The sequence below is a fragment of the Eschrichtius robustus genome, chromosome 3, assembly GCF_028021215.1.
Source record: "Eschrichtius robustus isolate mEscRob2 chromosome 3, mEscRob2.pri, whole genome shotgun sequence".
NCBI lineage: Eukaryota > Metazoa > Chordata > Mammalia > Artiodactyla > Eschrichtiidae > Eschrichtius > Eschrichtius robustus.
This window is the reverse complement of record NC_090826.1, coordinates 156,336,207-156,348,276: the sequence shown is the minus strand read 5'-3', so window position 1 is coordinate 156,348,276 and position 12,070 is coordinate 156,336,207. Positions and strand designations below refer to the sequence as shown.

At 53.7% G+C, this 12,070-nt stretch overlaps 1 protein-coding gene across 3 annotated transcripts in view; it reads right to left on the bottom strand.

Annotated features, from left to right (window-relative positions):
* TMCC2 (transmembrane and coiled-coil domain family 2) overlaps nucleotides 1–12,070 on the bottom strand; it is a 35,775-nt gene that overhangs the window by 3,586 nt on the left and 20,119 nt on the right. Inside the window, exon 1 of one of the 3 annotated variants that reach the window (XM_068541576.1) lies at nucleotides 7,507–7,618. The exons of the other annotated variants lie outside the window; for them this stretch is intronic. Coding sequence (XP_068397677.1) covers nucleotides 7,507–7,533 — 27 coding nt within the window. The 5' untranslated portion in view covers nucleotides 7,534–7,618. Of the gene's footprint in view, nucleotides 1–7,506; nucleotides 7,619–12,070 lie in introns of those variants that run through there. 3 annotated transcript variants of the gene reach the window in all.

Below are 12,070 nucleotides of genomic sequence, written 5' to 3'. Positions count from 1 at the left end.
GAGCCGTTAGCAACCTCTTCCGCTTCATGATGGCAGGAGCACCCAGCCCTGCCCGGTCTCCCAGGACAGGGAGAGGAGCACACCCCCACCTGCCTGCTGGCTGGGTCCCCAAGGGCTCGAGTCCCAGAAGTAACCCACAGGCCGAGGGAAGCAGGGCCCAGGCTGGGGGCCTGGGGGTACCAGCCATCCAGCGTGGAAGGAGGTGAATGTGCAGGAGGGAGAGGACAGCGCCTTTTCCTCGCAGGCAGGCAGGCAGGCAGGCAGGCTTCCTGAGTGCATCAGGGTGGCACAAAGAAAGGAGCAGAGAGACTGAGAAAGGATAGGGGGCAGGGAGAGAGGGGAAGGAAAGGTCACAGAAGATAGGAAAGATGGGAAGCAAGGTCGGATGAAAGCAGGCGGGCCTGGAGCCCCACTCTCCCAGGGCCAGACCCGCCTCAGCCTGTTGGAGGACCACTGTCCACAGCCGAGTCCCAGTGTCTTATCGCCATGCAACAACGGAAGCAGCAGGAAATGGCTCAACCCCATGTATTTTTACACACAGCACACCCCTGGCCGGGTCAGATATTCGCTCTTTTTGTGTATGCGGGGGTGGGGGCAGGGTGAGGTACACATGGGGGAAGGGGTTAAACACAAAGAAAGTGGCCCCAGCTCACAGCTCACGCACCGGAAGCAGCCCGTGCCAATTGCAGGCAGAAGTCACTGGGCTCCATTTCTGCCGAGGTGCAAAATTATTGGCAAACACTGTTAAAAACAACAGCCCTGCCAAACTCAGGAGCCAGGGGAGGGTGTCTCCTCTGTGGGCTTCCTCTTCAGCCTTTTCAGGTCCCAGTTCCACTGGGGATGCTGGGTACAAAACCCATCCCTTCCCATACCTCCTGAAGTCAGGACTTTCCTCTGACATGTGTTTTGGGTCTCCCCGCATGTCCCTTTGCCCTCTGCCAGGTGCTGATACCTTCAGGACCTTGTCTATCAGAGGAGCCAATTCCACAGTCTCCCTTAATGACCTGTCCCAAGGTCTACTCGTTGCAGCAATCTGACTTCAAACTGCATCATGCAGTGAAACCCCTTCTTCCTGTGCTGTTCCCTGCAGTGACGGCAAACACCCCATCTCTCGATTTTCCTGACCCTCAGTATTCCCCCCTGTAAAATGGGGATAATCATATCTACTCTCAGGCCTTTGGTGAGGGTTACACAAGATGATGTCTAGCAAGCACTCGGCAAGGCACAGGCAGACAGAGGCACTCATCGGTGCTGTCTGGATCTGGCAGCACAATGTTTTTTGTGTGTGGCAGAGGAAATGAAGTTTATTTAAAAGATTATACTAAAAAATTTGCTCAACATTGATACTATGAGACAAAATTTAATTCTTTATGCAACACAAAGCTTTTAATATTAAAGAACTTGACCCCTTTATAAGGCCGCTGTGCTTTCCAAAGAGAGTCAACACTTTCCCTCTCTTCCACTCTCTTTGTGGGAGAAAGAATATCCAGAAAATGAGTTGGGATCTGGCTGCCTCACTGCCCGATGCTCAGCTAGGTTGTGGGCTCATCTTTATAAAGAGGAGAGTGTCGGTCCCACCTACTTGGAGGAGTGTGGGAGGACCTAATGAGACACGGACTCGCTGTGAAATGCAAAAGTGCTTTGGACTACGAGGGAGTGTAAAAGAGCAAATTCCCTGCCTGTCTTGGCTCCAGTCTGGCAGCTTAGAGCCTTTTACCCTTCAATTTGGTGGCTGTCTGGCTTACAAATAGAAAAGCAGAGTTGAAGCTGGCTGTGAAATCCCCATGAATGAGAGAACAGACACTCCGGGAAAATCAGCAGGGCCTGGTGGTGAGCTGAAGTGGGCTGGGGTCCCACCCGTTTCCCCACCGCCCGCCCCTCTTCTCTGCCCTGGGGCCCAGACTCAAGCCTGGGGTTTCTGCGGCAGTACCCCAGCTCCTTCCTGCCCCTCCACTGGGTCTACAATGCCTGGAGCCTCTGGCTGGCTCCAGTCACAGAACATCCCTCTTTGTCCCTGCCCCCAGGGAGTTCTCCACTCCCTCCCCTCCCCAAGCTCACCCCCCCAAGGCTGCAGCGCACTTTCAGGACGAAAGGGAGACAGGGTGACCAGGGAAGAAGAGCCAAGGAGGCTGCAGACAGACAGGCAGAGGTACAAAGAGAGATTATGCTTTAACAAAGGAAGGAAAATTAGAGCATTAGAAGAAAAAAGATGAGGAAGCTGTTAAGAGGGATGAATCAAGCAGAGCATGAGGAGAATGAGATTTGCTCACAAAAAAATAAAAGAAGAAGAATCGCAATGGGACAGGATACAAGGCCCATGCAGGGCAATGGAAAGGGCACTAAGTGTGGAAGCAAACACCGGTTTAGAATCCTGGCTCTGTCACTTACCAGCTGTGTGCCCTTAGATATGTCATTAACTTTTCTGGGACTCAGCTTTCTCATCTAGAAAAAGGGGGTATTTCTACCCACCTCAACGGATTGTCAGGAGGATAAAATGAGACCGTGAAGGCAATGATCACAGTACAATCTCAGGGCACACAGCAGGTGCTCAGAAACAAATCACAATCAACTGACACTTCACATCCACTAGGACGGCTATAATTGAAAAAGGAAAATAACAAGTGTTGGCGAGGATGTGGGGAAATCAGACCCTTCACACCTTTGCTGGCGGGAATGTAAGATGGCACAGCTGCTGTGGAAAACAGTTTGGAGGTTCCTTAAAAAATTAAACATGGATTTGCTTTATGACCCAGCAATTTCACTCCTAGGTGCAGCCCCAAGGAATTGAAAGCAGGTATTAAATAAGTACTTGTACACATATGTTCACAGCAACACTATTTACAATAGCCAAAGGGTGGACACAACTCAAATGTCCACTGATCGTTGGATAATGGGTAAGCAAAATTGGTAGAGTCACACAATGGACTCTTATTTGATTATAAAATGAAGTACTACAGGCTACAACTATAGGCTACAACGTGGATGAATCTCAAGAGCACTACACTAAGTAAAAGAAAACAGATACTAAAGGCCACATATTGTACAATTCTATTTCTATGAAATGTCCAGAATAGTTAAATTCATAGAGACAGAAGGCAGACTAGTGGTTGCCAGGGGCTGGGGAAGGGAGAAATGGGGAGTGATCGCTTAATGGGTACAGGTTTCCTTTAGGGATAATGAAAATGTTCTGGAACTAGATAGAGGTGATGGTTGCACAACCTGGGTGTGGAAGGCCAGGGCCCTCAATCTGCTGGCCTAGGTTGCAGGGCCAGCCCATGTCCTGTTACAGAGTGGGTCTGTGGGAGGGTATCTGGGTCCTTCATCTTATGGGCACATTTTTAACACAGCAGAAGCTCTAGCTGGGACTTCCCTGGCGGTCCAGTGGTTAAGACTCTGTGCTTCCATCCACTGCAGGCGTGAGGCACAGGTTCGATCCCTGATCGGGGAACTAAGATCCCACATGCTGCTCAGCACAGCCAAAAAAAAGGAAGAAGCAGCTCTAACTCACTCACTAAAAAGAGGAGCAATACAGATCACTGAACTCCCGGTCACTAGCAGGTGAAAACACCCAGGGTCCCCCAGCCTGGAGCACGGCAGTGGGTGGGCTACACAGGCACTGCTGTTCCTCTCTCGAAACTGACACAGAGCCTCACACGGTCCAGGCCACCCAGCCCTCTGTCCATGCCCAGCCACCAGCACCATGGCCTCCTTACCCTACTCTCCTGCCTGAGAGGGGCCGGACACTCCGCAGGCACCTGACCCCAGGAGGAATCCCTGTGCACAGGGGGGCAAGTTCTAAGAAGAGGAGAAACGTGGAGAGTGGCCCATGCTTCTTCCACGACCCTCATCCACACAAGGCAACCCGGAGGCCGGGTCACACTCCCTGCTCAGGGTGCCCACCAGCCAGGGCTGAGGTCACTGACACTGTTCTACACAGACAGTGATGTCCGAGAAGTGCTGATGAATGTTCCGGAAGAGCCAGAGCTGGGACGTTGTCAGAAGTGTCCAGGGCACAACTTTCCCTATTCGTCTCCCTGCTCTGGCGAGACACACCCCTGGGAGCACCCCCTCCACGAGGCTTCACAGCCCCTCAGACTCTTCTCCCTGCCCGCTTCCAGCAGAGCTGAGCAAAGCCGGATTAGGCGCTCTGCCAGATTACAGGGCTCCCACCTCCTCCGGGGCCTGAGCTCACATCTCCATGTTAACCCGGCCAGACACGGGACGTGGGTCTTCCTCTCACACACTGGCCCGGCAGCCTGGGCCCCTGAGGCAGACACTGTTGGGACAGAAGCATCCAGGCTTACATGAAGCTACTCAGTGCAAAGGGGAAGGACGCTAGCCATGTAAGCTGTGAGATGTGAATCATGGGTCTATTGCTCCAGCAACAGTACAAACACATTATAAACATGCTTCAAGATGGACCATATCAACGATCACACTTGCAAGGAATGCGTACTCCACACCTGCACTCCCAGGTTCCCAGGAGACCGCAGATGGCTCCCAGCCTGTGACTCCCCTCCCCCAGGGACAGGCAGCCCCTTCCTACATTTACAAAGTGCTCCTGTCAGGGTCCCCAGAGCAAGCCGACACAGAAGATGATTCCTGTCCTAGCTACCTGCTCAGGGGTTGGAAAGCCAACACTAAGGTCACTCTTGGGAAAAAAAAAAGAGGAAAGAAAAGAGCTTTGGGGCTCCTATGCTTCCCTTTAGGAGAGCAGGGTGGCCCTGTCATCCCGGGACAGGTGGCCTGTGTGTCGCCTCCCAGGGCGGAGAGCAATGGAGTCAGGTGTCAACCCTGCTGTCTGTGGGTCTGACCAGATGGGCCGAGGTCCATGCAGGGTGCTGCTCCTGGGCTGCAGTGACTAAGAGCCCCGCGGGTGAGTGTGACAGGCCTGTCAGGCCCGGGTGACTCAGCAGAGATGCTTCCATCTGCTGACTTCTGGCCCTGTGACTCTGATTTGAGCACCCTTCTCAGGATGGAGAACACACAGATTCCCCTCTTCTACTAGTTCCCCGAGGAAAAGGGAGGTAAGCCAGGCCAGGATGGAGAGGAACAGCCATGGCCAGCTAACACCCCGCCCCCTGCCCAAAGAGGCAGTGTGACCCTACAATGAAGCTGGGAGGGAGGCAACCTGACATCTCCCACACCAACCTGATGTTCCAACCAGAGCAGACTGGGAAGATTATGCCAACCCTTGGTCCTTAGCCAGGGGTTGCCCCCATTCTCCCAGATACTGCAGGAAGCTGCTCAACCCCGGCTCTGGAGGCATTATCACAGCTAACCCAAGCCAGGTGGGGGAGGGGCGGGGAGGGGCAGGAACAGGCAGGGGGGGTGGGGAGGGGAAGGCACCAGCTGATCCAGTGGTTCCATTGGTGCCTGGGAGCCCAAGTGGCTTTTCTCCAGAGGACAGAGAGGCAAATGCTTAGATAAAGGGGTACACGTGGAGGAGTATATATTATATATATACACCTGGGTCTGTTCCCTGGGGAAGAGTAAGATGAAAAACTCCTGCAGTGAGACCCCAGCCGCCACACGAGGGATTCAAGGGCAGGTGCGTGAGGGACCTGGCTCTTCCTGCAGTGCCCCTTCCTCGTTGCATGAGTGCCCTCAGCGGCTTTACAAGGAATTTTACGCTGCTACAAGGGACTGCAGGGTGCAGAGTCCATACAGATGAGGAAACTCACTCTCGCATCCTTTCATGCAGCACCTACAACCTCCAGGCAGCCGTGCACTGGGTGGAGGCTTCAATCAGCCTCACCTGCAGCCAGCAAGTGCTTCCTCCCACCCTGATCCTAAGGGTGACTCTTCCTGGCAGAGCCACACTCCTCTCATCTAGCCCTCGGATTCCAGTCCTTTCTGATAGGTCCACCCCTTGGCTCTAGTCAAAACTACACCCTCGGCTCAGCCGCCTCATTCCCTGCCCTGCTGAGAACAATGCCCTTTTGTCCACACAAATGTCCTGCTGTGCGGTCCCCTCTGCCTCCTCATACCCACACCCTGGCTGGAACCCCGGGGCTGCCCTCCCACCTTGGCGCCTCCTTTGTTCTCAACCCTCCAAATTCTCCCAAAGCTCTAACTACCCAGCACTTTGCTCCTTCCGGACCCTCCTACTGGGATCGTGCTCACTGGCCCTCCACATTCCTCCCTCCCGGTCACTGTTTCTCCGTAGACAGAGGCAACCACAACCAGGAACACCTCTTCCGCTTAATTTCATGTCAGCTCCTCTGGCCCCACGCGGAGTGACATCTGGCCACTGGTTTCTGTAGGTTTCTGTGCCAGGGCTCCCTCACCCAACCCCAAGGGCCCTGCCAGCACCGGTCAGCCTAACCCTGGAGGCCTGGTGTTTACCCCTCCTCCCTTCTCCCATCTCTATAATGGAGAGAGAAGAGGAGAGGGGGCCACAACCCAAGAGACTGGAGGGGAGCACAGCCCGCCTGACGAACTGCAGAAATGGCTTTCTTCCATCCCCCAACCCCACCGCCATCCCTACCAGGGCCTCACCTGTGTGGGTACCGTTTCCCAAAGCCGTGCTGGTGATGGGGTACCAGGGGCCCTGAGGCCCCAGCTTTCTGCAGGCTGTGCCAGGCCCCCGGGATCACAGTCCCTGGGCAGCACGGGGCTTGCCAAGGAAAGCCGGGGTCTGCGAGCAGGTGTGCCGGAGCTCCCAGGCTCTGCAGCCGCCATCTCCAGTCTGAGGCCCAGCCTGGGGATTACGGGTGGATTGCGCTGGGAGATTTCCCCCTCCCTGGGGCTCATGGCTGCTCCTTCCCATCTGGGAGGAGGAAGGGAGGATCATCAAGTGGGTGCCCTCCTCCACCCTGCCCATCCCCAAGTCCAGCTGTTGCCACTATGAGTCCAGTGTTCATGAGGACATCCAGGTGTGACAGACAGCAACTCCTGCCTGGGGGGCAGGTCGGGGAAACACATGGCAACACGTGCACCTGCCTCTTTCACACAGCTGGATGGATGCTCCGCCCCTGCCTTCCCCTCCCCTCCTCTCCCCTCCCCTCCTCTCATGCACGTACACAAATGCCTCTCACTGTCAGAAGCCCCTCTCACAAACAGGCACAGTCCCATGAACTCCCTTCTTCAGCCTCAGAACAGAAGTGGACCTCCTAGCCAGGCTTCCAGGATGGAAGTGAGCTCTTCAAAGCCAAAAAGGCTGGAGCCTGGAGGGGACTCCTTGGCAGATGCTAACACAGCCAGCTCAGCCTGCAGTCTTCTGCCTCTTTCCCTGCTGCCCTGTCCATAGGCTGAAGGCACCATCACTCCCAAGGCTTCCTCCCTACTCTAATAACTGCCTGGAGGAAGCAGACAGCAGCCAGCCTCACCAGGGGATTTCCTCTTCTCTGAGATCCTAGAAATCGACTTTCTGCTCTGGACACCGCTGAAGCTACTTCCCCGCTAGCTTCTGCTTCCCATTCGTCACCCCCCCCCCTCCACCTCGCCCCCCCCCGCCAACACCCAGCAAAAACACCCAAGATAAAACATGGATGGTAAACTCACAGCCGTCTCTTCCTCCTTGGACTTCATCTTGACAGTCCCAGCAAGAAATCCCGTGAGCGGCCAGCAGAGGGGGCCAGAGGCCCACAGTTGCGGAGAGCAAGCTGTGAGGAGGGTGCCGGGGTGGCCAGCAGAGCTCAGGTGTCTGCTGGGTCTCTCTAAGGGCAGCTTCCCACAGCAGAATCACCAAAGACGACGCAGATTCTGCACCCGCTTGAGCCTGGTGAGAGACTCAGGGCTTAAATATTAAGGATCGGCATGGATCACGCTGACGGGGCGGTCCAAATTCAAGAAGGTGCACAGAGATAAGGGCCCAGTGCTATCTCTAGGGCCCAATGCCAGGGCCCTCAGCCAGAACACCAAAAGCAGAAGTCACCACACCCTAGGCTCGTGGAACCCTTACAAACATTTGTGGTGGCAATGACTTGGGGTTTGTGAGGACAGGGGCCTAGCAAGGGCACAACGCTCAGGTCCCAAGTCCTGGGGCCGGCTCAAGCATAAGCAGTCAGGGACATGTGGGGTCAGGGACACTTCTGGCAGCTTCCCACATCTGTAAATGACCTCCCACCTATGGTACTTGAGTTTTTTCTTTATGCTTTGGGCATGTGCACTGTTCCTATTGCATAAACAAGTCTTAGGTCTTAATGCTCCCAGGAAGGCAGGGATCAGATCTTAACTATATCCGGGCCCTTCACTGCGTCTAGCATAAGACTGACCCTCCCTAGTATTAACGTCTGTAGATGACTGCCTGATCTATCCCATTGAGCTGAGATGGAAAGCAGTCCATCTACTGCAGTCTGTCCTAGGTAGCCACGGAGGCAGCCTGGTCTTCTCACACTCAAGACATCCCTCCTCTGCCCCCCTCCTCTCCAGGCTCCGCCAAGCTAACATTTGTAACCTTTTCTTACAAGCAAAACAGGGGGAGGAGAAAAAGGAGAAGGCAGTAGCAGCAGAAGCCCAGAGGCGAGGAGGGGGCTGAGTAAGCCGAGTCCTGGGGCTCTCATGACACCTCACAAGGTCTCACTCCCCAGCTGCCCAGGATCATGAAGGCTCAGAAGCACCAGAAAGAGGTTCCTTCGAGGCCTCATTGCACCACCAAGAAGACCCTGAGGTGGTATCTGGCATCTCCCTAATGGGAGGGTTCAGCTCCCCTCCAGGGACAACTCACCCATCAGCACAGTAACTGAAGGACAGGAAAAAGGGGGGTGGAGCTCAGGGTGAACCATTAGTCTGCTAAGAGAAAAGGGACAAACAGGAACCAGGGGGATGTCTGCCAGGCAAACCAGCAGGAGAGAGGTCCCTTTTCCTCTAGAGTATGTTCTTGTCTTAACATGTCTGAAACGTTCCCAAATCTGCCAAGGATGTAGAGCTTCCTGCTCTGGGGGTGGGAAGCAGGAGCCCAAGGTGCCATGACGTGGTGGAAAAGGTGATGCCCAGGGTCTGGGTCTCAGCTCCATACCTGCTATGGGAGCTTGGTGGAGTGAGCACAGGCTCTGAGACTCAGTGTCTACCACTGCACTGGGAGGGGTGTGTGAAGGGAGGGGGGCTTGGAAAGCCCTGGCAGGAGATGAGAGTGCTGCAGGAAGACACCTCGCTCCCTGGGGGCAGGTTACACCTTTCAGCCCACGGCAGAGGGCTCGGGTCAGGAGGCCTGCTGTGACTCCTCACCCCACCACTCGCTAGCAATGCGGCCTCCACAGGCCCTGTACACGCCTCTTCACAACTGCAAGAGGAGGCGGCAGCACCCACAAAACAGAAGACTGGAGAAAAAGGCCTCAGGGATGAGACCGGTGGCATCAGGAGCTGGAGGAGAGGGTGGGTGAGCTGAGCCCTGGAGATTCTCTGCAGCTCAGCTGCGAAATCGTACATATGATCCTTATCTCCCAGGGCTGTAGGGAGGGGAGGATCAAATGGGAACATGAGTAAAAACGCCTGACACATCATAGGTTTTACTGAAATAAATGACTAACGACCCAGCAATCCCACTACCATCCACCCTGAGAAAACTATAATTCAAAAAGACACATGCACCCCAATGTTCATTGCAGCTCTATTTACAATAGCCAGGACATGGAAGCAACCTAAGTGTCCATCGACAGATGAATGGATAAAGAAGATGTGGCACATATATACAATGGAGTATTACTCAGCCATGAAAAGAAACGCAAGTGAGTTATTTGTAGTGAGGTGGATGGACCTAGAGTCTGTCATACAGAGTGAAGTAAGTCAGAAAGAGAAAAACAAATACCGTATGCTAACACATATATATGGAATCTAAAAAAAAGAAATGGTTCTGAAGAACCTAGGGGCAGGACAGGAATAAAGACACAGACGTAGAGAATGGACTTGAGGACACGGGGAGGGGGAAGGGTAAGCTGGGACGAGGTAAGAGAGTGGCATGGACATATATATACACTACCAAATGCAAAATAGATAGCTAGTGGGAAGCAGCCACATAGCACAGGGAGATCAGCTCAGTGCTTTGTGACAACCTAGAGGGATGGGATAGGGAGGGTGGGAGGGAGACGCAAGAGGGAGGAGATATGGGGATATATGTATATGTGTGGCTGATTCACTTTGTTATATGGCAGAAACTAACACACCATTGTAGAGCAATTATACTCCAACAAAGATGTTAAAAAAAAAAAGAAAGAAATGTCTAGTCCTGAGGCTCCTTCACATGCGTATGTATACACACACACACACACCCCACAGTTATTCTAGGAGGTGCCTGGAAGACTCCGCCTGGGACAGAAAAAGCCAAAAAGTAGCTACATATGGAGCAAAGTTGAGAGTGGCAGGCGGACACAGGAAGAACTGCAGCTGCACTAAAGCGACAGGCTATGGAAAGACATTAGCCACCAAGCAACTGTCCTTGTGGAAAGAGAAGTGCTGCTGGGTAACTGCCACCAAGTGTGCTTCCTGGCAAGTCCTGGCTACCCTGCCACCTCCTCTTTGGCCCGGCAGAGACAGGCTCCATCTGAGCAGGGGACAGGGCAGTTGCTGGCCCTTTGCAGGCTCAGGCAGCTGAGCCAAGGCAGGTGTCTCTGGCCACACTCTTTCCGCTCTCGCAAGTTAGCCTGAGTCCAGGGCGACAGACAGGTTCCCGTCATCCTGGAAGGGGACCCCTGGAGGAAGCCTGGACCCTGAAGGAAGCCCAGGTCCTGTACGCCAGGCTCTCCTCTGCACGCCCAGCAGGTTTCAGCCCTCACTTTCCCTGGGTTCCCCTTTAGTTTTTTCTTCCTCTTCCCCTCGTTTTCATGCAGTGCCCCTTCTTTCTTTAATACTCTTAAATATTAAGTTTTTTCTTGTCTCTTCCTTTGCCATTGTTATTACTCTTCAGGTCCCCACACCCGCCCCCCCAACACACATTCTTTAAAAAAATCTTCCTTCTTATTTTTCTTTCTCCTGGGGGAAAAAAAAAAAAAAGCACAAACCACACACACATTCTGAAGGGTGGGAAACTTGAGAAGTCATAGGCTTCAAGAGCAAAGACTAATGCTGAAGAGCAGCTAAATTTAGTAGCTTCAAATACAAGGTGAGGTCTTCAAAAAATTTCAGGCTCCAAATGTGCTGTGAAAATCTCCCGGTTAGAATTCCTCCATGAAAGGCTGGCAGCTGCTCCAATGCTCACCTCTTGGAAATGGGGGTTTGGGAACTGGTCAGTACCCAAAGGTCCCTCCCCTAACACCCACTCTTAGAGTCAGCCAGTTGGTCCATTTTCTTAGAAACTCATGTCACCAAAGAGCCCTACTTCCCTCTGGGGACACAGAGGAGGAAGGGCCATCTTCTTCAGGATGAACTAGAGCAACTAAGGTGGGCGCATTTCCTAGGAGCATGTGGAGAGGCTTGGCCACATGAGCTGGCAAAGCAGACAGGAAAGGCCAGAGTAGAGAGCGCTGTGGGGCGTGCACACACCACACCACCTTGCAGCTGCTTCCAGGGAGGGAGGAGGCCATCTCTTTCGCCCATGGGTCCTCGGCCTGTCTAATGACATGGACACTCCTGTTACAGAGTTCATGTCATGAGCCAGACGCCGGGCAGTGGAGAGGACCACACACCTAGGTCCCTTTTAGGAAAATCAAAACTGGTGCCAGCTGGGTAGGAAAGAGGGACGATTTCCATGCCTTCTATAGCCACTCTATTTCCCTGGGGGAGGCGACATTGGGAACAGGACTGGGAGAAAGTGACCCAGAGAGGAAGCAGTGTCTCCTTTTTGGGCAGTTTTTAGGTAGCAAAGCGCCCTCCACCCCACCCTATTTGCCAAGAATAATTTAGGACGACTCCCTTCTAAAAGCAGAGGACTGAAACACAGAACTCTTGGGGCGTCCTGCTGACTCAAGGGCTCAGAGCTTACCATGAGCTGACGTGATTCAACGAGAAATGTATGTGAAAGCAAGGCAGTCTGCAAACTGCAGCATGCTGCCCAGTGGGCTCAAAGGGACACGTCAAAGGCCATGGTTGGCATGGCCTGGGGGTGCCCACAATGCCCTGAACCCTTGAGGAGCCAGTTGACAGGCATGGCACCCAGATAATATTTGGGTCTGAAGCTGCCTTCTCAGGCAGC